The sequence below is a fragment of the Eschrichtius robustus genome, chromosome 10 (assembly GCF_028021215.1).
Source record: "Eschrichtius robustus isolate mEscRob2 chromosome 10, mEscRob2.pri, whole genome shotgun sequence".
NCBI lineage: Eukaryota > Metazoa > Chordata > Mammalia > Artiodactyla > Eschrichtiidae > Eschrichtius > Eschrichtius robustus.
This window is the reverse complement of record NC_090833.1, coordinates 51,088,132-51,115,000: the sequence shown is the minus strand read 5'-3', so window position 1 is coordinate 51,115,000 and position 26,869 is coordinate 51,088,132. Positions and strand designations below refer to the sequence as shown.

Genomic DNA, 26,869 nt, shown 5'->3' with positions numbered 1-26,869 from the left:
CTTTCACTATTTTAAAGATGTCACACCATTGTCTTCTGGCTTGCATAGTTTCCAAGAAGTCAGCTCTAATTCTTACCACCATTGCTCTGTATTTAAATTTCGCCTACTTCCCACCTCTGGCTGGCTTCAACATTTTCTTTTTATCTTTTGTTTTTAACAGTTTAATTATAATATGTATAGGTACATGTATTTTTTTTTTTTTTAACCCTGCTTAGGGTTCTTTGGGATTCTTGGATCTGTTGTTTGTTGTTTTTTATTAATTTTAGAAAATTCTCTGCCATTATCTCTTTGAATATCTCTCTTTCCCTATTCTCTCCTCTCCTCTGAGACTCTAATTACATAATGTTAGATAATTTGTGACCATGTGTTGTCTCAGAGCTCTTACATGCACTATTTGGTTTTGTTTACTCTTTATTCTTTTTGTGTTTCAGTCAAGATAATCTCTATTGGCACATCATGAATTCTTTCCTGAGCTGTGTCCAGCCTTTTGCTGAGCACAGTGAAGGATTTCTTCATCTCTGATATTGTAGTTTTTATTTCTAGTATTTCTCTTTGACTCTTTTAAAATAATTTTCATCTCTTTGATGAAATTCCTGATCTGTTTATGTCTGTTGTTTATCTTTTCCATTAGATCATTTAGCATATTAAACATAGTTATTGTAAACTTTCTGTCTGATAGTTCCAATAACTGGTTATTTTCTAACTCTAGTTCTGTTGATTGCTTTGTCTCTTGATAAAGCAATGGTTTACTCTTTCTTGATTTTTGCATGTCATAATTTTTCATTGAATGCTGGACTATGTGTATATAAGAACAGTAGAGACTCAGGTAAATAATATTTATACACAGAAATGGGCATACCTCTTCTTCTCTCAGGGCATTAGTGTGCAAGGTTACATTAAATATAGTCAGGAGTTGAGCTGGGTTTGGATTTTATTGTTTCTGTTATAATCTTTAGTATATCAATGTATCACAGGCTTCAAATTCTTCCAGTAGTGGGATATTTTTACTATGTACTGAAAGTGAGGATGGGGAGATGGAGGAGATTTTTCAGTGTTTCTGTTGCATTCACAGGTTTCAGCAGTTACTGCATGTCTGTGAGACAAAATAGACCTCTATTATTAGGTACTTGACCCTTTTCTAGTGGCAGCAGGTGTCTGTTTAGTATTGGTGTAGGATTCTGGGCCCAAGGTTTCCTACTCTTTGTCCAGGAACAGAGAGTTTTTACTTCAACCCCTATTTCAGAAGCAGTGGACCTCTGCCTGGATCCTAGGGATGAGAAGGTTTGCAGCTCATTCATCCAGGAGCTTAAGGCTTTTGTTTCCTATGAAAGAAATGTTTGGGCAACTAGAAGGGTTTCAGGCTTATCTCTTGGCAGGAGTTGATCATTTCCTGCATGTCAGCACCACCAAGTCTCTCTCTCTCTTTTTCCAGTCTTTCTTGTGAGTGCCCAGTGGAGCCTATGGGAAATAACTTGGAATGTGCCCTTCATATCTGGGACTCCAAGCAATTTAAAACTATCATAATAGGCTATACTTGGCCTTTAAGAATGTTTAAAACTCTTCTGTGACTTCTTATTATTCACTTGTATGGAAGCATCCTCTTTCTCCTGTGCTCTGCTAAAGGTGAGGTGGTTTGTGTCCTGTCTTGCCTTGAGACGCTTTGGAATTCACTTTATCTCCTGTGACCTCAGAGTTTTTTTTTTTTTAAGTTATTTTGTAGTTTTCTGGCCTTTTCTTATTACTGGGATGGGAGTGACATTCTCTTATAGATTTCCACATCCTAAACAGAAGTGCAGAAGTGGAACTCCAAAAGTAATTTCTTAATAATTTCTCCTATTCTCAACATTCCCCTCCTTGATAAATTTTTACAATTAGGATCCAAAAGATCTTATATCATAACTTGTTGATATCTCTTAAGTCTCTTTTAATCTGCATTTCTCTCCTCTACATTTTCTCTTTCTAATTTATTCATTGAAGAAACTGGGTCATATGTCCTATAGAGCTTTTAACAGCTTTGATTTTAATGTTAATATCTTCATTTTCCTTTCTAATTTGTTTACATAACGTATAAACATATAACAGATAAAGAAAAGCTATTGATTAATATGCCTTTTCTCTGGTTCACAACCACCTTAACAGATTCTACCATTAATTATGACATTTTCTTTTCTAAAAAGTCTACATTTTTAGGTATACAGTCATATAATTTATGACTAAAGATTTTTTGTGTTTTCTAATATTTAGATCTTTTATTTCATATTCTTATGGCACTAGCTGCAATCTTCAAAATAATATTAAATAACAATTGTGATAGTTCATGATTTTAATGAAAATCAATTCAGTATTTTACCATCTATTTTGATGATTGCTTTTTAATATTGGTAAAATCCCTATCATGCTTATGTAGTTTTTCTTCCTATTCTAATATTTCTTAGACTCATATTATAAATGGCTGATGGAAGGTGCCCTTTCAGAATCAAGTGATATATTAATGTTTTTTCTCCTTTATTATGTTAATGTAATGAAATATGATTGATTTGCTGATACCAAACCATCCTTGAATTCCTAAGAATAAGTCTTATTTGGTCATGCTTAAACAGATTGCAGTAAAACTACTCTAACTAGTGATAATGACAGCATTTCAGGCTATGTCAGGGTTCCTGAAGGAATTTTCTCCTGGGAAATTTTCTTCTTTTACCAAAATCAGCTAGACTCTAATAGCATTAATGGTACAGAAGGGTTGGCAGGCACCTTTTTCTCCTTGGAAAAAGAGAGATCATATCAAGCTCTCTCAATTACTACTGTTTGATCTCAGAACTTATGGATGGCAGGTCTGCTTGGGATAGTTGAAACTGTTATACTTTTTCTCTGCTGAGGCCCTAAAAATAGGTGTTCTGTGTATCCTTTTTGGTGTTCTGTGTGTCTAAACCAGTGACTGTGACTCAAAAAATCAGGGATTGTATATTGTATATAATAATTCTGCCTGCTGGTTATTAAAATAACACAAATCTAGCAACTGGAATGGAAACTGATAAGTCCAGGTTATCTCTCTCTCTCTGTCTTTATAAACATTTGTTGAGTGCTTACAATAGACCATAAATTTATAGTCTTTAAAATTAAAGGATAAAATATTATATGTATAAACCATATTATACCATTAATAACAAATGTTTGCTGACTTCAATTTAATAAACATTTATTCAGTACTTACAGAGTACAAGGCACTGTATTGGATGGTATGTAGAATACAAAAGAGACCATACCCTTAAGAAATTCAAGATCTTTAGGGTACATAGTTAGAAAGATGCACAGGTTAGTTTTCTACAAAGCAGAAACTTTAAAGTTCCACAATAGAGGAACAGAAAAAGTGCTGTGGGAGATGAGAAAAGGAGAAAGTGGTTTGGAACTGGAGGCTCAAAGCAGACTTCCTGGAAGAGATGGAATTTGGGTAGTTCTTAAAGAATGGGAAGGATTTGCACACATAAAGATGAAAGGACAGAGTCTTGTCAGATGGGGACAGCAATGTCAAGAAAGGAATAGAAGTGGGAGAGTAGGGGCCATGTGTCGTAAGCAACCAGCTGTTCAGTTTGTCTAGAGAAGTATTTTCCAAATATGAATCAAGACTAATTTGGGGTCATGAGGTTGGTATAGTCGTGAACAGCTTTTTAAGAAAATATAATAGACTAGAAACTATCAGAATGCATTGTATTTAGGAAAGGTAAATGTTATTTTGAGAAATATTTATATATAAATATGTGCACAGGTACCTACGTATTTGCTAGATCTCACAGTAAAATGTATTTATTGTGGGTCATGGCCAAAAGACTGAAAAAGACTGGTGTATATCAGGGGTTGGCACACTTTTTCTGTAACGGGCCAGATAGTAAATATTTTAGGCTTTGTGAACTGAGAGGCTATGTACGGTCTCTTCCACAATTACTCAACTCAGTAATTGTAACACAGAAGCAGCCATAGACAATACATAAATGAGTATGGCTGTGTGCCAATAAAAGTTTACTTACAAAAATAGGCCTAAGTCCAAATTTGGCCATGGGCTGTAGTTCACTAACCTCTGACGCATAGCGTAGGGTGGAGAAGGGAGTATCAAGAAACAGTCTTGGAAATACCAGTGGGGAGGGGCTCATTTCTGAAGCCCTTTGCCTGCCTAGCTTAGACATTGAGACTTGACTCAACTGGAAATAGGAAACCATGGTCTTCACAGGGGGGAGGTCTGCTTGCAACCACTTTCCAGCAAGCTTTGCTTTCAGACTGTTATGCTGATTGCAACATGTAGGCTGGACTAGAAGGAACTTTTAAAAGCCTCTCACTGTTATATTTGCTTGCCATTTTCCTTTCAAGGAGCACAAGAGATTTTTCAATGTGTAGATCTCTAAAGGTATTGCCCACCCCCGCCATTCTTCAAGTTCTGGTGACATTGGCCTGATTTGCCAGATGAAGCTCCTGAACCCAAGAAGTAGTTAAGTGACTCACCCAGGGCCCCAGAGCCTGGAAAAGGCCTCCACTTGAATTAAATTACAGTTGAACTAAAAGACAAGTCTCCTGCCCTACGGTGTATGCTGCTTTCCACTGTGCTGATCAGTCTTTCCAATGAAAGCAATGGCTAATTCCATCTCTCCAGCACCTGACAGTAAATGACTGTTAGAAGGCCTGGGGAACTGGACCACTCAGTCTTGGAAGGAAAAAGTGGATTCATGCTGTTCCTTATTAATGCCAGTTCTTGGAGAGGCACTGAGCTGAATGTGTAAGAATCACCTGGGAAGCTTGCTAAAAATATAGATTTTTCTATCCTACCCTTGCTTGGAATCCCTGGCAAGGTGGAGCCTGAGAGTCTGCATTTTAAATAAGTATCCTCATGTAATCCTGATGTGCAGTCAGGAGTAGGAAACATTGCTCTAGTGAAAACCAGTATTTGTTTTTCATCAGGAGTGGTAGAAAGAGTGTGTCTGAGATGCCACACCAAGTTTGGTTCAGGAAGTCTAGAGGCCTGGAATGTGAGGTTGATGGTTACGTTCAAGACCCTCACCTGCCACCTACAGACAAGCCACATGGTCTCTCTGACCCCTTATAATTCCAGCCTGTAAAAGTCAGCTGATCACAGGAGCTCCCCATCTACCTTGGGATATAGTCCTCAAAATCAGGTGAGCTAATTAAGGAAGGAGAAAGCAGAGAGATGGAAAGCTTTTAGGCCTGAGACTAGGGAGACACTTCTAAAACTTATCAAAGCTTTCTCTAGTGGAGGCCTTTTTCAGTGCCCCTGGGGCATGGAGCTGTGTACCAACTAGGAAAGCATAGTTTAGTGCCAAGAAACCTTGAAAATATGGATCTGCCTCAGGCTCAGGAATGCCAGGCTTTTTACCCAAGAGAAGAAGGATATACCCTGAGTGGAAATTTCTCTTGCAAGCATCTTGAGCTCCCAGAACTTTCCAAGGTAACAAGCTGGTGATAGGATCAGAGTTCAGCCTTCTCTCCTGTGGAAAGGTGCAGGTCCTGGACAATAGGAAGCCTATGTTTATTGCTCTGTCAAAGAACCAAGGTCATTTCAGAAGCCAAATCATCTTTTGTGCTAGAACCAGATATTCATCCACTTCCTGGGAAGGGCTTTGGAAAACTCTTTTCCGAGAGAAAGGAGAACATTTTACAAATCCTTAGATTTAAACAGAAGAAAACTGTTCATCTAAATGGCATTCTGGCTAATTTTCTCAAGTTCCAAATTGGAAGGAATCTGGACTTGTTCCCATACACAAAAGGGGATGTACTAAAATACTAAAACTAAGAGCTAAAAAACCAAAAACTTTGAGGTTTGGGGGCAATTTGTTGACGATGCTCTATTGGTTGCCATCGTTGTCATCAGTTTTGTAAGAAGTCATACCATCTGGGGAGTGTATGAATTATCACGCCAAAGCTTGTCCCTTTACAGGTAACATAAAGAATTGCTCTGTTTGTGAATGCCTGGAAGACCTCCAAGCTGACCACCATCTTGAGTATTACTATTACTTTTGTTATGTATTTTTAAAAAGTTAATGTCAATAGCCATACAAATTTGCCAAATAAAATCAGGCAATACAACGTTTACTCTTTCCAAGAAAGTGCTCTCTGTTGAGTTCTTCACAATAATAACAATTATGTTTTTTAAATGAGCACTTAGTATGTGCTGGGGGCATTGCTAAGCCTTTTGTATACATCCATCTCTTTCTGGAAATTTGGAATTGAATCCAGGTCTCCTGGCACCAGCATGGCTTGTCCCTCATTGTCACACCAACTTTTTTCACTGTAAACTCTGGAGTACAGTCTGGTGCTCTTGACATTGGCTATTTTTGTATCTCTCCAGTCTCTAGCACAAAAGGAAGAGGCCCAGAGTATGTATGTGTTTCATTCACAGGAAATCTCGAGTATCTTTCCAGTCTTTTGAGATTTTTCTGGATCCCTCTGCTTGCCATGCAACCGTAAATGCCCTGCGGACAGGGGCCATGTCTCTCTTGCTCAGCTCTATTTCTTTTATATATGATAGGCTTTGAGTGATTGTGGGATGGATGGAAGGATAGAGGAAGGAAGGAAGGAAGGGAGGGAGGAAGGGAGGAAGGCTAGAAAGATGGATGGAAGGTAGATGGATGGAAGGAAAGAAGGGAGGAAGAAACAAAGATTTTCCATTTTGGTATTTCTTCTTTGCATTGTTAGTAGTTATATTTTTATCATTCTTGAGTGGTTGTATTTCTGGAAATCTGGGCATTAGGGTATCCCAAGATTTGGGAGGATTCATAAAAACAAAACCACATAAATATAGACCAGTTGGAAGGCAGTGAGGAAGGATTTTATGAATGATATTAAAACTGGAATTATATAAAATTTTGAAGTAAAGTTTTGGTACTTTCGATTATCACATCATTATTAGCACAAATTAATAGCTAACAAAGTGCTTCTAGGAAAACTCATTCCCAAGACCTGTGTTAATGAACAGATTTAAAAATTTAAATCCTGTTAAGTATTTATAATTCATTTTATTAACATATTTATTTCGTGGGGGGGGGGGGGGAGTAGGGGCTGCTGACAATTACCTGTAAATAGCCGTGTTCAATAGCAGCTAGGTTCTAGCTTTAGTGATCTTTTGTATATAAAGATCTTCTTACAGCCTTTAGCAGAGACATTCTCTGCTCTATTGTCTTACGGTTTATATTACTGACTTACTCTCCGGTTGCTTTGTGAATGGACATTTTATTTTCCCTAACAGTTAAACAGTATATAACACTTTGAAGTTCCACACCTGCTTCTTCATCTGTATTTCACACATGAACTATGTACATCCTAACTCAAGATTGGGTTCACAGGAGTGCTGTTGAACAAATATTGAATAGGTTTAACTGTCTCTTATTTATACAGTTATTTTTATTTAATACCAGATTTTTTTAAGGTACAATAAAGGAAAGCTTTAGTTCATTCCCTATTTAGATAATCATTAACTCTACATTTGGCAGTTTTCACATCTGTCCAGTCTCTAGGCCAGAGAAGGAGGCCCATATATCTGTGAATTTCAGATTATTGCGGTTCTACCACATTTCTTTCTCTTATTTCTGGCCGATTTGTGTAAATTTGGCTGGGTAGCAGATGTGACGTGAGGAAGCTGTGATGACAGCATTAGCAGCACTAGGAGAGCAATTCCTCTGCTGGGCAAGTTGAAACAGGCTGTGTGCACATGTGCAATTCAATCTAGGCTGGGCCAGAGCACAGAGGTGCTGTGATTGACACTCCCCAAGAGCCTCCTTGTAAACTCTGAAAACTGAAACTCTCTTCTGGACCCTCTACAAACTCTCAACCCCTGTGCTGGGAAAGAGAGCTTCCACCTGGAGTGGAAAGAATGTCTCCATCAAAAACAAAACAAAACAAAACCTTTTCTTGGGGTCGCCACAGTTCCAGTTCCACTGACCCTTTCAATGATGAAAAGTGGCAAGAGGGGGTGTTGTGTGACACCAAAGTGTGGAGCAGAAAGAAAGGAATGGGGCCTCCCTCTGAGGCTGTATCCACACTTACCAGTGCATCCTGGGACTGGGAATCCTGGGAAATCATTCTTCAATCTTCACGGATTGAAGAATTCCAAACAGACTAAGGGTTTCCTTTCACAGTGTCTACTAGGGGACTTTCAACAAGGGGCCCATCCCTTGGTATTTAAGATGCAGTCCCTAAAGTTGTGCTTTGAGGCTCCCCCTGCTGCTCTCTCCCAGGGGCCAGGTAGCCCCACTGAGAACAAAGTCCAATGCCTAAAGAGTGACAGGTCCTCAACCCTGTGGTGCAGGCTTTAAACCTGCTGGAGAGATTTCTGGTTCAGCTTATGACCAAGCAAGGAACAATTCTTAGGGAGTTGTGTTGTTCCCATCAACACTGGAGACAAAGAAATGGGATGGGACATACGAGTCAGGAGGTCCCACTGTCCCGTACCTTGGCTTGCTCCTGTGAGGGACAAGCGTCAGCTGGCCAGCCCTGACGTAGTTAACGCTTTCTCCTCCTCTGGGGCAGATGGGATAGATGGCCTGGCTTCTGTAGGGCCTGTGTTAATGAAACAGTGCTAATACTTGTTATTTATTGAGCATCTCTTGAGTGATAAGTACATTCTTAGGGCCTCCTATATGTCATTTCACTGAGACTTCTTGACTCTAAAATGAACTAGGGACCATAATGACCACAGATGTGGTAATTGAGGCTTAGAGAGGAAAGTCGAGCCGCTGGCCAAGTTCACATGGCAGAGCCAGGATTCAAACCCAGTCTTACTCTGCTGCTGCTGTTTAAGGACATGCCAAAGGTGTCCTTTTCTCCCATCTGGTTAATTCTTTTAGATGGGGATGGGATGCATGCCAGGGACGTGGAAGAATGGTGTCATGTAAGCAGCACAGCACCAGGAGATGACAGTCCCAGTGAGACCCAGTTAGACCTTGACTCCCCCTCTCTGTCATTGAACTTCCTTACACAGATCACTTCTCTGGGCCTCAGTTTCCTCATTTATAAGCTGAATCTGTTCAACGGGATGATCTATAAAGTTTTTTCCCCTATATCTTTTCAGGTTGCTTCTAGCTTTTAGTGAGGAGTGAATCTGATGAATCACACTACGTACTAGAGTTTCACCTAATCATGCATTTCCTCATTCAATGCAGGTTTACTGTGCACCTTCTATGAGCCAGGGCCAGGATAGAATGATGAGTCATTTCAGATACGGGTCCTTCCCTCATGGAGTTTACAGGGTGTTGCAACGGTCAGGATATTAGCCAAGAGCCCTGCTGCATTATTGTGTCAAACGCTATTATTATTATTATCATCATCATCATCAAATTTATTGTTACATAGCATTGGGAGCCAGGATGCCCACATCACAGCGTGAGCTACACTGTCGGTTGCTGCCGTCCTACCTTTCTGAGCTCACAGCTGGCTCTGACCCGCTTACATGCAGAACAGCTTTGTTTTCCAATTGTAAACATTTTAGAGCATTAAGTTTTTAAGAAGCATTTCTTTTTAAGCATGGAAAAGTGACAATTTTTCCATGAGCCCTGCTTTTTGGCCAGATTTAAAGAGCTGAACATGAGCGGTTTGAGACACGGAAAAAAAAACAACAAAAACAACAACCTGTCACAGTTCAATAGCATGTTCTCAAATCTCAGATTCCCTGCAAGGGGTGCCTCCCAGTGTTCCCTCAGAACTTCACTATTTTGAAAAGACAAATCCTTGAATGGATAAAAAGAGGATGGGAAGAATTTCACTGCAAATTAATGAAAACTTCATTTGTAAATGAAAAGGGTAAATCGATAGGAGAGCAGAAGTAAAGGGAAATTGGGCAACTTTTCCTGAATGTCTCGTGTGAGGAGGAAAAAATACCAATCCATCACCCAGATCTTCAGAAGGGTTGCCTCAGGTCTAACCACCTGGGGCATTTTATCTGCCTCATTGCAGCTCCTGAGGACCACTGGCATTACCGGGCATTTCCAGCAGTGGTTATGTCCACAGGCGTTGGAGCCAAACTGCCCAGGTGTGAATCTTCTTTTCACCCCTTAGTGGCCATGTGACTTCATACAAATGACCTAACCTCAATCTCTTACCTGTAAAGTTAAGCTATCAAATTGTCAAAATTAGATAATAGATGTATAAAGTACTGACTGAAGTGCCTGGTGCCTTGCTGTTATTCTTCCAAAAATGGAATTGTCTTGCTGTGTAATTCTGCATCAAGAGCAAGTATATACATATATTTCCTATCGTTTCTGGCTCTAGGAAATACGTGTGCTTAGGTATGTGCTGTATATGCACATATCCTGAAAACCGTCAGGAACCTCTTTGAGCAAGTGGCCTTCCTTATCAGCTGGCCAACCACCTTGGTATGCATGTGATGGAGAGGTTTCCTGGGATATTGTTCATTTCCTGCTAAAATGGGGAAAGTCCCAGGCACACCAGGATGAGTTGGTTACTCCAAATTTGGCAAGGCCCTCTCAAGATTTCCAGACAAAAGGGGTGCAGGAAAACCATGATACTGAAGCTGGCTCCAGTGAGAGGGCCCCCCTGACTACGGCCAGGGGCATCCATCGAACTAGAGACCAATGACCACTTTCCTTTAGTGCCAAATTTGAGCAAATAGAGGAAGAGGCCTAATTGACTACCCCTAAGTAATCTGCCCCCGATATGGGACTGTTTTGAGTAGGCTTCTCTTAAAACAGTGGTTCTCAACTCTGACTGCTCATAAAAATTACCCAAGGAATTAAAAATATATATATACTGGTGCCTGGGTCCCATTGCCAAAAATTCTGATTTTATTGGTCCGGGGTGGGGCCTGAGCATTGGTATTTTTAATAAGTTCTTTAGGAGATTCTAATGGGCAGCCCAGGTTGAGAACCACTAACTTATTTCTATCTTGGAGTTGGCAACAGGTGCATAATGATTTATATTTTCCCAAATGACAAATTCAGACTTTCCTGATCTGAGTTTCAGCTGAGATGACTTGATCTTTTAGTAACATGTGTGGTGTTTTATTGAGTTGATTTGCCCGTGCTGGCATTTCCGTTTGAGGAAAATTCCTTTGAGATTGAGTACTCTCTTTTTTTCCCCCATTTCTTTTATGTCAGTATACTTACTGGTGTACTGCCTAGCTTAAAGTAATATGGTTTTAAAGCTTGAGAAAATTCAAAGTCTAGTTTTGGGGAATAGAAGAGTAGGGATGTTTCTGATAAGAAAAAAATAGACCTGTTTTTGGTGTCAGTTTTTCCTGGAGTTGTGGCAGGGAGAGCTGAGCCCCTTCCTTCTGGTATCTGGGTGGGGATGACTGCTTTTCCAGGCTGGTCAAAGCAAGTCTGAGTGGGCTTCGGGCTGGGCTAGCCTGGATAGAGGAAGGACAGTTGAGTGGTACTTACAGGCTTTGGAAATATGGGTTAAAGCTTCTTGCAATGTTCTGAACCAGGTGGCAAGCTCTGGCTGCACCACCAGCCAGAAATCCAGAGGAAGCAAACTTCAAAAATTGTACTGTATTATTCAATGCTAAGGAGAAATGAGCTATTAAGACATGAAAAGACATGGAGGAACCTTAAATGCATATTACTAAGTGAAAGAAGCCAAACTAAAAAGTCCAATTATATGATAATCTGGAAAAGGCAAAACAATAAAGATAATAAAAGGATTAGTGGTTGCCAGGGGCTACGAGGGAGGGAAGGATGAATAGTCAGAACACAGAGGAGTTTTAGGGCAGTGAAACTGTTCTGTATGATACTATAATGGTGGGTATATGTTCGTCAAAACCCATAGAATGTACAACACCATCAGTGAACCCTAACGTGAACTATGGACTTTGGGTGATGATGTGTCAGTGTAGGTTCATCATTTGTAACAAACATCCCACTCTGGTGCAGGATATTGATGGTGGGGAGATTGTGTTTGTGTGAAGACAGGGACTCTTATGGGAACTCTCCGTTCTTTTCATTCAATTTTGCTATGAAGCTAAAACTGCTCTAAAAAATAAAATCTATTAAAAATTGTACAGGCAATAGTATGCATGTATAAATATTAGTGTCGAAGAATTTTTTTCTGGAATCTCATGTTCTAAAGATGGAGCAGCTGTGAATATATGAAATGAGGAAGTAAAAGAGCTCTTTTATTTGTTTTTTCCCAAACAACTGTTTAACTGTTCACAGAGTGTAGAGATTTTGCCTGGGAAGATAGGGGGTGAAACACAGGCTGAGTGAGCCCCTCTTCGTGCCCGGTCAGCACTAGTAGAAATGCCCTAGGGGCTATTGGGATGAATCTGAAGCTTTGTCCTTGCTAGTGGAGTCTCCCTGTGAGGTGAACAAAACACATCCCCTAAGCCCAGCTTCCCCCAAGGCTAATGTTGACAGTTCAGCAGTGCACTGCCTTCCCTGTTCTCATTTTCTGTCAAGTCCTAAAGCCTTACAGGACATCCTGATCCTAATCCCAAAACCTGTGAGCCTCACGAGGGAGTCATATTCAGTCTCTATGCTCTAAATAGCTATTACTCAATCTAAGAAATGGAATGAGCAATAGGTTCAAAATTCATCACTTGTTCATCAGCAGTGTTGATCCCTTTAATATCCCAGCTAACCCTTGGTAGATGGGATTTCATGTTTTCAAACGTGAATTTGTACACACCATTGACAACTTTAAAATTTTTATTTTTTTCTTATAATGAAAATAATATACATTTATTGTGGAAATACTGCAAAGGAAAAAGAAGCAAAACATCTGCAGTTCTCCTGCTTCAGAGATAACACTGTTAACGGCTGGGTGTGTATCCTGTTGATAACCTGTGCACACACATAAATACATATCTAAATGTGTTTTTCTACAAAAAAAATACTGAATACTCTTTTTTGGTAACCTGATTTTTTAACATTTATTAAAATTGGATGAACATCATTCCATGTGTTACCAAAGATTCTTATTCAATATTTTATCTACACAAGTTTTTGTATGGATTTTCCACAATTTCCTATTCTTTAACAATTAGTATTCATTTTTCAACTTTCCCTCTTCTTTTAAAAACAATTTTTTTCCCTTTTTATTATTTCTTCAACTTTCCCTCTTCTTTAAGCTGCTTTAGTGAATGTCCTTTTGACTAAAATTTAAGAAATAGAATAGCTGGGTCCAAAGCTGGTTGCTATTTTAAGGCTGTTGATTATTATTGCCAAATTATTCCACCAAACTGTACACATTTACACTGGTACTTTGCTAGTACTAGGTGTTCCCCTGACCCTAATGAACGCTTGCTAATTTGAAAGTCCCCAAATGGGATTCCATTTTATGGACTTTTCTTTGACTGAGGTGAGATTGAACATTTTTTCAAATGTTTTTGACTGTTAATATTTTTCTCTTGAAAATTGCTCATTTGTGCCTATCCACCCAGTTATCTATTGGGGTTCCTCTTTTTCTGATTAACTTATAAAAACATTTTTTATATAAAGTCTATTAGTCCTGTCATATATGGTGTCAGCATTTCTCGCATCCATTTTCACTCTGTTTATAGTGGGGTTTTAGGAAACCATTTGATGGCTTTGTATTTTCTGCATTTCCTGTTGAATTTATCTGTCACGGATATGACATTATAGTTCACTTGCCTTAAAGTTATTAAAAGGAGAGTTGTTTCCCCAAAGCCCCCTCTAAAGCGCATTATGAGAGTTCAGTGGAATCATGTGTGTGTAATTGCAAGTCATCAGTGTCTCCATCCCCACCTCAAACAGCTGTAAAGAGCACAGTTAATTTTACTTGATCATTGGCCCCTTATGAATCTGGGCAATGTTTAACTTGTAGGTGAGAATATCCAAGCCAGTTCACAATTTACTATGTGGTGTGGCGACAAACGGTTGAGGTGGGTTTGTGTGGGGTTTTTTTTTTTTTTTTTTTTTTTTGATTCTGCTAAAATAACTTTATGTCTCTCTCCCCTAAATTATGACATCTTATCAGATGTCAGACTTAGCATCTAATGGGTCTATCTCTAGGTAATGTAATCCAGCTGGAGATTCAAGGTATGCAAAGCCCATGTTTTAAAACAAAAAGGTATTTCTCTCTAGCCAGTAAATAAAAGTGATTTTTTTTCAGCTGTAAAAGGACAAAGGATTTTGAAATTATCCCACGGGGCAGGGCTTCCTAGACTTGTTTTTTTTTTTTTTTTTTTAAATTTTATTTATTAACTAATTAATTTATTTATGGCTGTGTTGGTTCTTCGTCTCTGTGCGAGGGCCTTCCCTAGCCGCGGCGAGCGGTGGCCACTCTTCATCGCGGTGCGCGGGCCCCTCACCGTCGCGGCCTCTCTCGTTGCGGAGCACAGGCCCCAGACACGCAGGCTCAGCAGTTGTGGCTCACGGGCCCAGTTGCTCCACGGCATGTGGGATCCTCCCAGACCAGGGCTCGAACCCATGTCCCCTGCCTTGGCAGGCGGACTCCCAACCACTGCGCCACCAGGGAAGCCCCCTAGACTTGTTTTTTTGCACTAGGCCGTGGAGCTAACCCAGCATCTTCCAAATTTCTTCCATTTTTATAGCAGTGTGCAGAGTTCCTTGGATGGGACTAGAGTCACTCCATGCTGTGATGATTAAAAGCCCAGGGTCTTCTCAGGCTAGAGACAGCCACAACCAGACATCTAAAAGTGTCATCAGCAGACCATTGATCAGTGTATGGAGGAGCCAAAGACTTGATCATTTCTCCTTTTAAGTATCTTCACTGCCCTCTCAAGGTTATGTGTTTTCCTCTTTGAGCAAAAACATTTAACATTTAACACTGCAAATGTGCCAAGAAGTATAAATGGTCCATAGCTTTGGTGAGAAGTTCTCAAAGTTGCCTAACTTAACTAAGGTATTGTTTCAGTCCATTTTCAAAGTTTAAACAGCTCTGTGTCATTGGGTCTTCCTTTCTGAGTTTCTATGTTTCGTAGCCCTGAAACCCAAGTACTGTTGTCCATTCTTATTGCTCTATTGCAAGAAGAAATGATCCAACCCCTGGTCCCAGTCTCCTGGTCTTAAGACATTGCTGTAGCTAGAGTCAGAGGATAAAATTAAATGAATGACTGAGAACAATTTGCTTCAAAGTACGTATTGAGGAATCAGCACCAGGTTGGTACTTTATGTGAATTACCAATAAGATCAACAACAAGACAACCACTTGTGACATCCCAGTCATTGATCTAAATACCTGGGCATATTTAGTTACTTCATCATGATAGTAACCCATGAGGTAGGGGCTATTATTTCCCTATGTTACAGATGAGGACAACAAGTCACACAAAGGTCAGTGGCTGAGCCAGAATTTGAATGTGAACAATCTGACTCCAGAGCCTACCCACTGAGTGTGATTAAATTCATATGACAACCCAACAAGATGGGTGATGGTGTCCCCATTTTACAGATGAGAAGCTGAGACTCAGAAAGGTTAACAACTTTGCGATAACTTCTCACATTCCGGGGAAGTAGAAGAGTTTAGTTTTAAACCCTAATTCCAAAGCCTTCCCCATGCTTTTTCCATTATATCACCTTTCTTACACTACAACACATTCCTTTGTATTCAGGACAGAGCTTACAACTGGCCAATAGACAGATGCTTAAATGAGCCTCCAACATATTCCTCTGGGTTCTTTTTGCACAAGAAGCTACCTGTTTAGCCTGCACACTTTACCGTGTGAATACCACAATATGAGCTGCCTCTCTTTCTATGTAAATAGCTAGAGGAATAAGCTTCCCAGTTCCTTCCTGCCTCAGGGACTTTGTGCTTTGTCCCCAGATCTCTGCATGGCTGACTCCTTCTTCTCAGGTATCAGCTCACATATCATCACTTCAGTGGGGATGACCATGACTACCTGTATTCGTTTCCTAATGCTGCCATAACAAATTACCAAGAACTGGGTGGCTTAAAACAACAGAAATTAATTTTCTTCTAGTTGTGGAGGCCAGAAGTCTAAAATCAAGGTGTTGGCAGAGCCATGCTTCCTCTGAAGTCTTTAGGGGAGAATCTTTCCTTGCCTCTTTCAATTTCTGGCATCTCCCTGCCTTCCTTGGCTTGTGGCAGCATAATTCTGATCTCCACTTCTGTCTTCGCATAACCTGATCCTTTGGATTTCTCCTCTCTGTGTCTTCTCTTCTCAGAATACTTGTCATTGGATTTTGGGCCCACCTGGATAATCCAGGCTGATCTCATCCCAACATCTTTAACTTAATTATATCTGCAGGACTATTTCCCCAGATAAGGTCACATTCACAGGTTCTGGGTGGCCGTATCTTCGGCAGGTGGAGTGGGGTTGGGGAGTACCATTCAACCCCACTCTAGGTAAGCTGCGCTGCTCTAGTAAAGAAGTCTTTGCTGATATCGTGCTCTGTGACATTATCACCCAGTTTAATTTTTTTCATAGCTCTTGTCCTTATTTGACGCATGTTGTTCTTTCATCTGCTTTTCTGTTGCCTGTCCCCGCCTACTTGAATTCAAACTTGATGAATAAAGAGCTATCTTGTTCACTGCCGTATCCCTAGTACCTAGACCAATGCTTGGTGTACCGTAAGGTTCACCAAATATTTACTGAATGAATGATACCATTAGTCACATGTGATGTCGCCTTGGGTCTTGGATCCTTTCAACAACTTCCAGGATTTTATTTTACTTTTTGATATTGTTTTATGTTATTTGAATTTCGGTTGCATATTTTTAGAAATGCAAGTTTATTATGGGACATGTTTTTAACACAATAGATAAATATATCCTGCCATTTCAATGTCACACTCAAGTGCTAACTGGTCTTCATAGTTCATTTAGCTTTAACTTTTCCCCCGTGAACAGATCTTCAGCAGACTATTCCTTTCTCCCATAGGCTCTGATCACCTCCGGGAGAAAGATGGCCTCTGGGCTGTCTTGGTCTGGCTCTCCATTATCGCTGCCCGGAAGCAGAGTGTGGAGGAAATTGTCCGAGATCACTGGGCCAAATTTGGCCGCCACTACTACTGCAGGTGAGAAGGGCAAGGGTCTCCGTATGGACCCTAGGGAACTGCTCTTAGAGAAGGTTTTTTTTTTAAAAAGTGGGCTAGAACCTTAGGAGGCAGGCATCTTTCAGGAAGATCTGAGGAGCACAGACGCTAGAGACAGATAACCCTGAGAGGTGGTAGGAGTGGTGTCAAGGAGTACCCCTCCCCTGGTGACACCCCTCTGTCATCTTTTCATCCTGCCTGTACGGTGGGCAGCCATCCCCAGAGGGAATCTGAACTGCAGAACCTTGAAAGGTCCTTTGGTGGCCATGAAAGTTGTACAGTCAGACCGGGGGCCTTCCCTGTTGGCTTTCCACCCATAATTATCAAGGAAAGGGAGGCAAAGACAGAAGCTCCCCCTGATGGTCCAAACCGTGACCAAGATGCCTGAGCTGGCATCCTCTGAAGGGACCACATGGCTCAGGAGCCCCAGATTTTGCTCAAGTTTTGTCCCCATGAAAGGAGTTACAGAAAAAAAGAAATATTACCCTGGGAAGGAGGGAGGGGAAAGGTCAGTGGCAAAGAGCTTAGGGTTGGGGGTTTCTACCACTTTCCTGTTGTTGAAGCAAGCGATGGGGGCAGAGTCTTCTGGCTGTGTGGCTGCCTGCTAGGTATGCTAGTACCACGCCATGGTTTAGGGGGAGCCGTGGTCGGAAAGGATGTTAACTGTGGAGAACGTGGGATTAGGGCAGGGAATCCTTGGGTAGCCTCAGCGGCTCTCTGTGTATTAAAAACAGAGACGGTGCCTCCTTTGCTTTGCTTATAAATAGTTAACCACTTTGGATGTTTGGTTGCGTTTCAAGAGCTTAAGGGACAGAAAGAGAGCTTTAGACTTCCCTTATAAGGTGATTGTTTCTTCTCTTAAGCGGTCATTTACTTAGATAAATGTCAGAGAATAAGGAAGCCTATGATAGTTTTCAGTAAAATCAAAGAGACTGCAGTGCTCTGGGAAATGTAGACAGCGCCATCATATTCTTGGTTCCTGTTTAGTTAAGAAGGCCGAGGATGTGACAGCCGGGAAATCACCTCAAAGTATTCGCTGTGTTATAAACTAAGGACTCTCAAGGCAGGCGGGAACTTGTTTTGTTCACTAGTATTTCTAACAAGTGCCAAAAATCCTGATTCTTGTGGGCTTTTTTGGCACACCAAAGGGACCAGTTGGCACAGCAAATCCTTTTATTGCCTGAAGCTGCTGCAAACAATCCAACCTGATAAAATATATTACGACTGCCAATCTCTGGCTTAGTGAGATCGCTTTGAGTCAGGGATGTGTTCCTCATAATTTGTGGAATGATTATCTAGCTTTCTGCCAGCATTTTGAAGACATGGTATTATGATAAGTGTATTTATAATATAGTTCATTGTTTGGTGGCCAAGGGGTTACATGACAATTACTTTTTTCATAACAAATACCATATTAGAGAATATAATGCGGTGGAGATATAAATTCCTGTAGGACTCTGAATTATGTTTCAGATTTCTGTACAAGGAGATCACAGAGATAAAGAAAAAGGGAGGAGGGAATAGGTAGAACAAAAGTAAACATTTCCTTCAGCCTCTGGGAAAGGTAGGTTGAAAGTGCTTGTGAAAGAAAATGATTTCTAGCCTGACTGTTCTCTTGGTGGGGAGGAGATAATTAAACAATTTTGGTTTAACTGATACTGAGCCTGAAGTTGTATCGGAGAACCCAGATGATTTTCCTTGTATGAGTGGACCCCAGAAGGAATTCTCCATTTTGAAATTTCTTTCCTCGAAAGTGTGTTGGTGGTGGTGATGGTCAGAGGGGTTTTTTTGAGGTAGTGAGGGGAAAGTAGTGCTAGAACCTGCATGTGTGTGAAGACGAGCATTTGGGCAGCTGGTCTGATGATCTCAGCCATAGACTGGATGTGGCCTGTCACATTAGTGTGTTTTCTCAACTTCCAAATCTCTTTCAGTGCCTCTCTGTCTCCTACTACACCCTCTTATCCCAACCTCCTGCCCCTTTCTGCTTGGCTGGGTTTTACCTTCCCAAAAAGTTATCTTTAAAGAGAATCTAGGACTAGAACACATACACTACTGAGAAGGAATGTTCTGAGAGAGTTCCCTGTTGTTTTGTTTCTGAGGCTGGGAGGACACACCTTGTGTAAGAGAGAGAGAACAGAAAAGAGGGGGGATGAAGGTGCAGGGGACCCATTGTTAGCCATGGTATCATTCCTTTTGGCTAATACCCTGTTGTCTGCTGAAGTCACAAAAGATCTTGAGTGGAAAAAAGCAGTAACAACTATTCAGATCTTCCTTCTTTAGTTCACTCTGAGAACTCACCTTCTTTCCTGTTTACAGAGAGCCCAATGTGAGATCCCACCACAGCTGCTTGAGCACAGCTGCCCCACCTAGGGCTTCCTTCTTAAACAGAGCCCCCTGGGTGTGCCATAAGGACTTGGTCAAAACCATCTGACATCGGGAAAGACCCTACAGTTTCCTTATGGTAGTGACTAAGAATAAAAGTAATTAATAGTTTTAAGCACTGGTGTCGGGCATTGTGCCAACTACTTGGTATGCATTATCATATTTAAACTCCACAACAACAAATGAGATAAGGGTTATTTTTAGTCTTTTTTTTTTTTCCCTAATCACCTCCCAGCCCCATTGTTATATTTGATGTTCTTGGCTAGGGGGACCTTCTTTTTAATGGAACAATTGTGATATTTCTTCCAAGTTTCCAAGAGAGTTTTATGGTACATTGAATTCCCTTCTTCCTTCTCTTTTCCCCTGCCTTGATTCCTCTCTCTCCTTCCTTTCTTCCTTCACTTCCTCCCATCTTTCATTCCATTACTTACAAAAAACACTACTTGTCAGAAGCAACAGAGAACAAAACAGGTAAGATCTCTGCCCTCCTGGAGCGTACAGTACTCAGGGGCAAAGACAAGAAATAAGGAAACAAATATATAAACAAAATAAATACAGATTGGGATAACTACCAAAAGAAGAAATAAAGGATGATAAGAGGCGGGGAGAGATAGAGGGAAGCTACCTTAGATGACTGGTCAGAGAAGGTCACTTTCTAGAGGTAACACTAAATGAAAAATGAAAGCTGAAGGAAGGGAATGTGTCAGCTATTTGAGTAGCCTGGGGAAGATTGTACCAGGGAAGGAAACATAGCAAGAGCAAAGGCCCAACGAAGGGAAAGAGCAAAGTGTCTCCCAGGACTGGAGAGGGGGCCCATGTGGCTGGAGCATAGTGAACAAGAGCGAGAGTGGGACAAAGTCAAATCAAGGACGTGGGCAGGTCAGATCCCACAGTGCCTTATAGGCTGTGGTTAGGGTTTTGACTCTTGCTCTCAACATGACAGGCATTTTTGGAGGGATTTAAAGGAAAGGATTGGCACGATTTGATGTTTACAAGATGATGCTGGCTGCTGTGTGGGGAATGAATGGAGGGCTGGGAGGGGGAAGAGGGGAGACCAGCTGCAGATGCTTCTCTGTGCTGTTCTTCCATGTTTCTTCCGTGTTCTTCCATGTGCTGTTCTTCTTTAAACAAAACCAATGATTAAATGACCTTGAGAGGCCCACCCAGCTGCTGGTTCTCTGATTAGATGTGTGTTTATCCTGTGTCCTGCTCCTCCCTCACCAGGTTTGATTATGAGGGGTTAGAGCCCAAGACGACCTATTACATCATGAGGGACCTGGAGGCCTTGGTCACAGACAAGTCCTTCATCGGCCAGCAGTTTGCTGTGGGGAGCCACGTCTACAGTGTGGCGAAGACAGACAGCTTTGAATACGTGGACCCCGTGGATGGCACTGTGACCAAGAAACAGGTACTTGCTATGAAATCGCCAGAACAGGTTATCAAGCAGAGGAGGGGTGGTGTGCGGTGGGGATGCAAAAATATCCTACAACTGCAGAGATCTTCAGCGATGATCTACTCTGAGCCCTTCATTTTACAGATGAGAGCCCTGTGGCCAGGAGAGAGGAAAGCCCTCGGTGAAGGTTACCTACTTACTTAATGGCAGAGAGTGGATTAGAATACAGGGCCCTGACTCTCTGTCCAGTATTCTTTCCACTTGGTAACTGATGGGCCAACACCACAAATAGATTTAGACCCAACATTTCTTTCTGAAATGTTTGCAGCCTGCGGTCCCTCTATATAGTGGCCATGACTGGTGACAGATTCAGAAAAGTTTCCAAGAGCAAGGGATCCCTTTCCTTGGGACCCCCAGGTACAGGGATGTTTCACCTTTTATTACCTTATGTCATTACCTTATGTCAATGATAGGAGCTTAGCCAGATGGTTTTGTTACTCCTGGTAGGGGAAGAAACAATTGGAAATTTTGCCCCACAAACCCAAAAGCAAGATTTATGGTTGAGAATTATATTAAATGAAAGATAAGTGGCAAAATCAACCACAACTTTTATTATGATCTCATCTCTGTGAATTGTATAAGAGATGTTGAAAGCTATTACCATTATTTTTCTTCTCGATTTTGTTTATTTATTGGCTATGGCAATGCTGGCCACTCTGGGAGCACATTTTAACATTTATAGTCTAAATAAGACACTCTGAGTAATGTTAAGAGAAGTTCCATTCTAAAATCCCCCAATTCTTATCTTCTTATCTTCTTAAACGTGCTTCACCAAGTACAGACAACAAAATAAATCAGAAGCTGTAGGCTTTAGGGGACTAGATGTAACGGTAGATATTGCTATTTTTATTTTGACTAGTGTTTCATACATAGTCCTTGCCCTAGGGTCCCCTGACTTGCCGATGTTCCAAAGCCCAGTACCCTCCTGTTACTCTTGCAATATTCTCGCTCTGGTCTGCTTAGTTTTGTAGTGATCTTTCATCTCTATCAAAATGTCAGTCTTTCATTCTAGAAGGCCTTCCATGGCTGGACAAATTCATTACAGTCTTACTTTGGAAAGGTGTAGGGTAGTGGAGAAAATAGTGGTTAAGAAGTTTGAAGACACAGAATTGAATCCTATCCCTATCACTTATTAGTTGGGAAGGTTGTTGGATTTCTTTGAGCCACAGTTTCTTCCTCATCTGTGAAACATCTATCTCACAGAGTTGTTTTAGAAATAGAACGAAATAGCATATATAAAAACTCCTAGCCTTTACGCAAGGCTTTGTAGTTGTGATTTGTTTTGCACAAGGATGCTTTCCTGTAGACTGGATTGAATCCTCTCCAAAATAATACCAGTGAATCCCTGGAGATGTGAAGCCAGCACACAGCACATGTGCATCTTTGAGCCTCCATGTCTCAGATAATCTATTCCAGTTTGGTACCATATTTTCACTTCTGTTTCACACAGGGTCCTCAGAACAAACTTCCCTAATCCAAGACTTATTTTGTTGTTGTTACTGTAGAATTTAAGAGTCGTAAAATACATGCTTTCTAAAGTATCCCTGAGAGGTTTTTTGTTCCCTGAGAGGAAGGCTTGAAAACTATTCCTTGAAGGTAATGTCTAGTCATTGGTAGGTTCTGGACCATATCAACTCATGCAGAGCTTGTTTGTTGAGCTCATTTGTTTTGCTGTTAAATCTACTAATACTCTACCTTGTTTCTTCTTCAATGCACTCAGCATTTGGGTGCTTTTTTTTCTTGGCTTTTCTTTAATCATTCACACCAGGCTAATTCCTCGACTGGATCTCAAGTTTGGACTTTGATTTATTCTATGTTCCTCCCCTTCAACCCTGAATATTGGTTTCTATTTTTACTCTGGAATTTATTGATATTTTCCCCATACTCTTTTATCTGTCCTCAAAGGTGACCATAAATAGATAAGTGCTACCAGGACCTGCTCTTGGGAGTTTCTCAAGTAACAAAGGAAGGGTAGTTGTTCATCTTCCTGGATTCCAGGACCCAAGTGATACCTTCATTAGCTGGGTGGCCCCGAGTCACACTAGAGATTCTTGCTGGTCTGGGTTTGGCTCAGTGAGGGTTTTGGGAGATCAGTTAACACTCAGCGGCATCCCTATTGTCAGCAAGCCACAGATGGTTCTTTCACCACAGTTGGTCCTGTTGGAACAGAGGGGAAATTCCTCCACAGGTGTGGCCATTGCTAAACTTTCACCACTGAGGACCACGTTTCAGCACTCGTGGGATGTCAGTATTATCAGCATTCACCTCCGGGGCCAGTTGAGTCTGGGGCATAGTTTATGCAACGTTGTTGCAAAATAAACTATCCATTCCTAAAAGACATATTTGAATTTAAATAAACTAGTATTATTTTTAAATAGTCATAAAGTGCTTTGGTGCATTCATTCAATAGGTATTTCTTGAGAGCCTATCAAATGCATAATATTGGTTTTTTTCATGGTGCATTTTTTTAATATAAATATATAACTGCTCTATTGAGATATAATTCACGTAACATACCGTTCACCTATTTAAAGTGTACCGTTCAATGGTTTGTAGTACATAGAGAAGGTTGTGCAATTGTTACCACAATCAGTTTTAGCACATTTTTATCAACCTCCCCCAAAATAAACCATCTACTCTTTAGCTATCATCTCCCTTCTAACCCCTGGGAACCAATGATCTACTTTCTGTCTCTATAGGTCTTCCTATTCTGGACATTTCACATAAGTGGAATCATATAATATGTGGTCCTTTGTGACTGGCTGCTTTCACCTAGCACAATGTCTTCAGGGTATATCCGTGCTATACCATATATCACTACTTCATTCATTTTGATTGCCGAATAATAATTCCACTGGGTAGATAAACTACATTTTGTGTATCCACTCAGTTGATGGACATGTGAGATGTTTCTACTTTTTTACTATTATGAATAATGCTGCTGTGAATATTCATGTAAGTTTTTGTGTAGACGTAGGTTTTCAGTTCTCTTGGGTACATACCTAGGAGTGGAATTACTGGATCAAATGGTTAACTCTATGTTTAACCTTTAAAGAAGCTGCCAGATAGTCTCCAAACACAATTGTACTATTTTACACTCCTACTGGCAGTGTATGAGGGTTCCAATTTCTGCACACTTTCACCAACCCTTGTTATTATGTTTTTCCAATTATAGAATACTGTAACTTAAAAATAGTCTACTATATTATGGGTTATTTCAAAATTAAGATACAAGGAGACTTAACCTCCACAAGGAGAAACAGAAGTATGCTTCACCTAGCAAAGCCGAAAGGAAACATAATAATGTAACATCTCTGTTTGCTGTCGGAGGCCAATTGCTATAGTTTCTCCAGTGTTCTGTCATGTTGGAGTCAGACAGACATAGGTTTGAAGGCTGGCTTTGTCACTGCCTAGATTTGTGACTTTGGGCATGTTACTTAACTTCTTTGAACCTCTACACAGTGAAGGGAAGGGGGAGGGCATGCTGATAATTACCATATAGGGTTATGGAGAAGGTTTTAGGAGAAAGACTTATAAAGCCCCCAGGCACAGTAGCTAGTACTCATTTGATGCTCAAGAAATATCAGTTCCTTCCCCCTTATCAGAATCCTTAACTTGACTGCATATCAGTCTGAGGAAAGGGCATGAGTGGCATTTAAGTGTATAGTCTTAAAGTCAGATACTCTTAGATTTGAGCTTCGGCTCTGCCACCTCCTGGGTGGGTGATCTTAGGCAAGTTACTCAACCTCCCTGTGCCTTTCTCTCCTGTCTGTGGAAATAGGAATAGTAATTGTGGCTAACTCATACGGCCATTGGGAGAATTCAATCAGATAATATATATAAAGTCCTAGTACCTAATAAACATTAATAACTGGTTAACTAAAATAAGTTATGTTAAAAGAGCATCCTTGGGAAAGAAAGATTTTGGCATTTAATGAACCATAAATGATAAGCAAAGCAGTGGGGAAGAGCATACAACAACAACTTTGCAAGGTGTCACGCAAAGATACGGGAAGGCCCCGTCAGTTTCTGAGCTATCTGTGAATTGATTCAAACTCACATTTCTCTGCCTCCCCCCACGGTCCCCCACCCTCCATCACACATACATTTTGCTTCAGAAAGAAAAAGGTTTTTTTAAGGCAGCTCTGTCCCCTTTTTGTCCTTGATTTGAGGTCAGAGTCAGGAAACAGACCGTGGGAAGAAAAAAAGCTGTTTTACATGTATCTCTAGAGATAAAGAAGAAATGCTTCTCCATCCAAAATGAAATGAAAATCCTGTTCTGGTGATAAGCCATCCCTCCCCCCCCCCCCACCACCATCCACTCCACTCCTGTGGAAATGTTCAGCAAAATCTATCCTGCCTGTGAGATCCTGTGGAGGTCATTCAAAGAGCAAGAAGGAACCCCCTGAAGTACTCATCCCCTGATGTGAATTCCCAGGGACCTCACTGGCCTCACTGTGGCCTGTCGGGTCTCGTGGAATTTACTATGGCTGCCTCCAAGTGTCTGATATTTTTGTGACCTTGGATGCCAGGAGAAAAGTTGATGTGTGCCTTCCATTAAACAGAACCCAAGAGAGGCTCTGATTTAGAAATAGCAATTGAGAGGCGTGGCTCAACAATTGCAGCTCGTCCTTCTGTGGTCCCATGCGGATATGTCACTTGTTATTTTCTGGTCAAATCTAGTCACATGAATGAATGATGATGGTTTCTTCAAATATGAGTGGGAAAAATAGCCAGTAGCTACTGCGAGAGTAGGGGAGCAGTTGGATCAAGCTGCTGACTAATTTAAGAGGTTCTTGATTTATGCCTTATGAAGAGATGGGAGAGATGAGGAAAGGTTAGATGGCTCCTTAAGGCATGAAGGGTGGCCCAGTCTTTCCTCAAGGATGGATTCACTGTGCAAGTATCAAGATTTTCCATGGTGCTTGGCGCTCTCTCTCTTCCCTCAACTATCACTTTCCCAGGGAACATTATTGATACCCAGATTATCTCTTAGTGTTGTCCTCCCCATCTCATCCTTCTAGCCCTGACTATGAGACTCTCCCGGCTTTGGGAGAAGGGATGTTCCAGTACCGGTGCTGTGAAAGAAAGACAGCTTCACAAATGGTACCAGCACTGAGTGATGGCGTATTGCCACCAGGGTGGGTATCAGTCCAGAACTATGACCTGTATTTTGAAAATTAGCTTTGAAATGAGAAACCTTGATACTTCAGGAGCAATATTTAACCAAACAAGTCTCTCTTTATGTCTCATCCAACTCCTTTATTTCTATTTAACAAGATCAAAAATCATTAAATTCTATGCGTGCTGAAGTCATTTGCAAGTAAAAGTTCAGCTGATATTAAAAAAAAAAAACTGATGTAAATAAATGCATACCAGTTAGCTGATGTGGAAAACCAAATCCAATTTGATTATGTCAGACTGACTTTGAGCTTATTAATACCTCTTCAAGTTATGCAGGCTGTGTGGAAACATTCTGATGTTGTCCTTAACCTGGAAAAGAGAACCATTTGAAATTAGTTCAGAGAAAAAGCACACTTTGAAGACTGATTCTGAAGTCAGTTTGCTTTTAGTGTTGTTATTTTAATATACAAGAAGGTGTCTGTACCTCTTAATTTTGGTATTTAGAAATAATAAAGAAAGTGAATTGGCAATCTTGAAATCACATTTCAGTCTGACACGTGGTGCTTCAATATATACTGTGGTGTTGCCAACTCCTGGTCAACAGATATAGAGAAGTTTACCGAGGCCTCGTCTCTGGTGGCCTCACGTGAAGGCAACTGAACAGTCTTAGCTGGAAAATCTGGGGCCCCAGAGGGGCTCTCTACTCAGAGTTAACTGGTCATCCTTTAACTTCAAGCTTCAACTTTTATTACATACCAATCAATGAACCAACTGAGAGACTGTCATATTAACAATCCTTGTCCTATAATATGCCATTTGCTAGAGTGTGCTTTGGGCATCTAGAAGTAGAATTTAAGAAATCACTTCAGTCAGACTGGTTATCCCACCTACGGAATTTAGCTAAATCTGAATGTTAGTA

General features: G+C 40.8%; 1 protein-coding gene across 1 annotated transcript in view; it reads left to right on the top strand.

Annotated features, from left to right (window-relative positions):
- PGM5 (phosphoglucomutase 5) overlaps positions 1–26,869 on the top strand; it is a 188,910-nt gene that overhangs the window by 116,812 nt on the left and 45,229 nt on the right. Inside the window, exons 8-9 of the mRNA XM_068553322.1 lie at positions 16,838–16,973; positions 20,598–20,781. Of these exons, the coding sequence (XP_068409423.1) occupies positions 16,838–16,973; positions 20,598–20,781 (320 nt within the window). The remainder of the gene's footprint in view (positions 1–16,837; positions 16,974–20,597; positions 20,782–26,869) is intronic.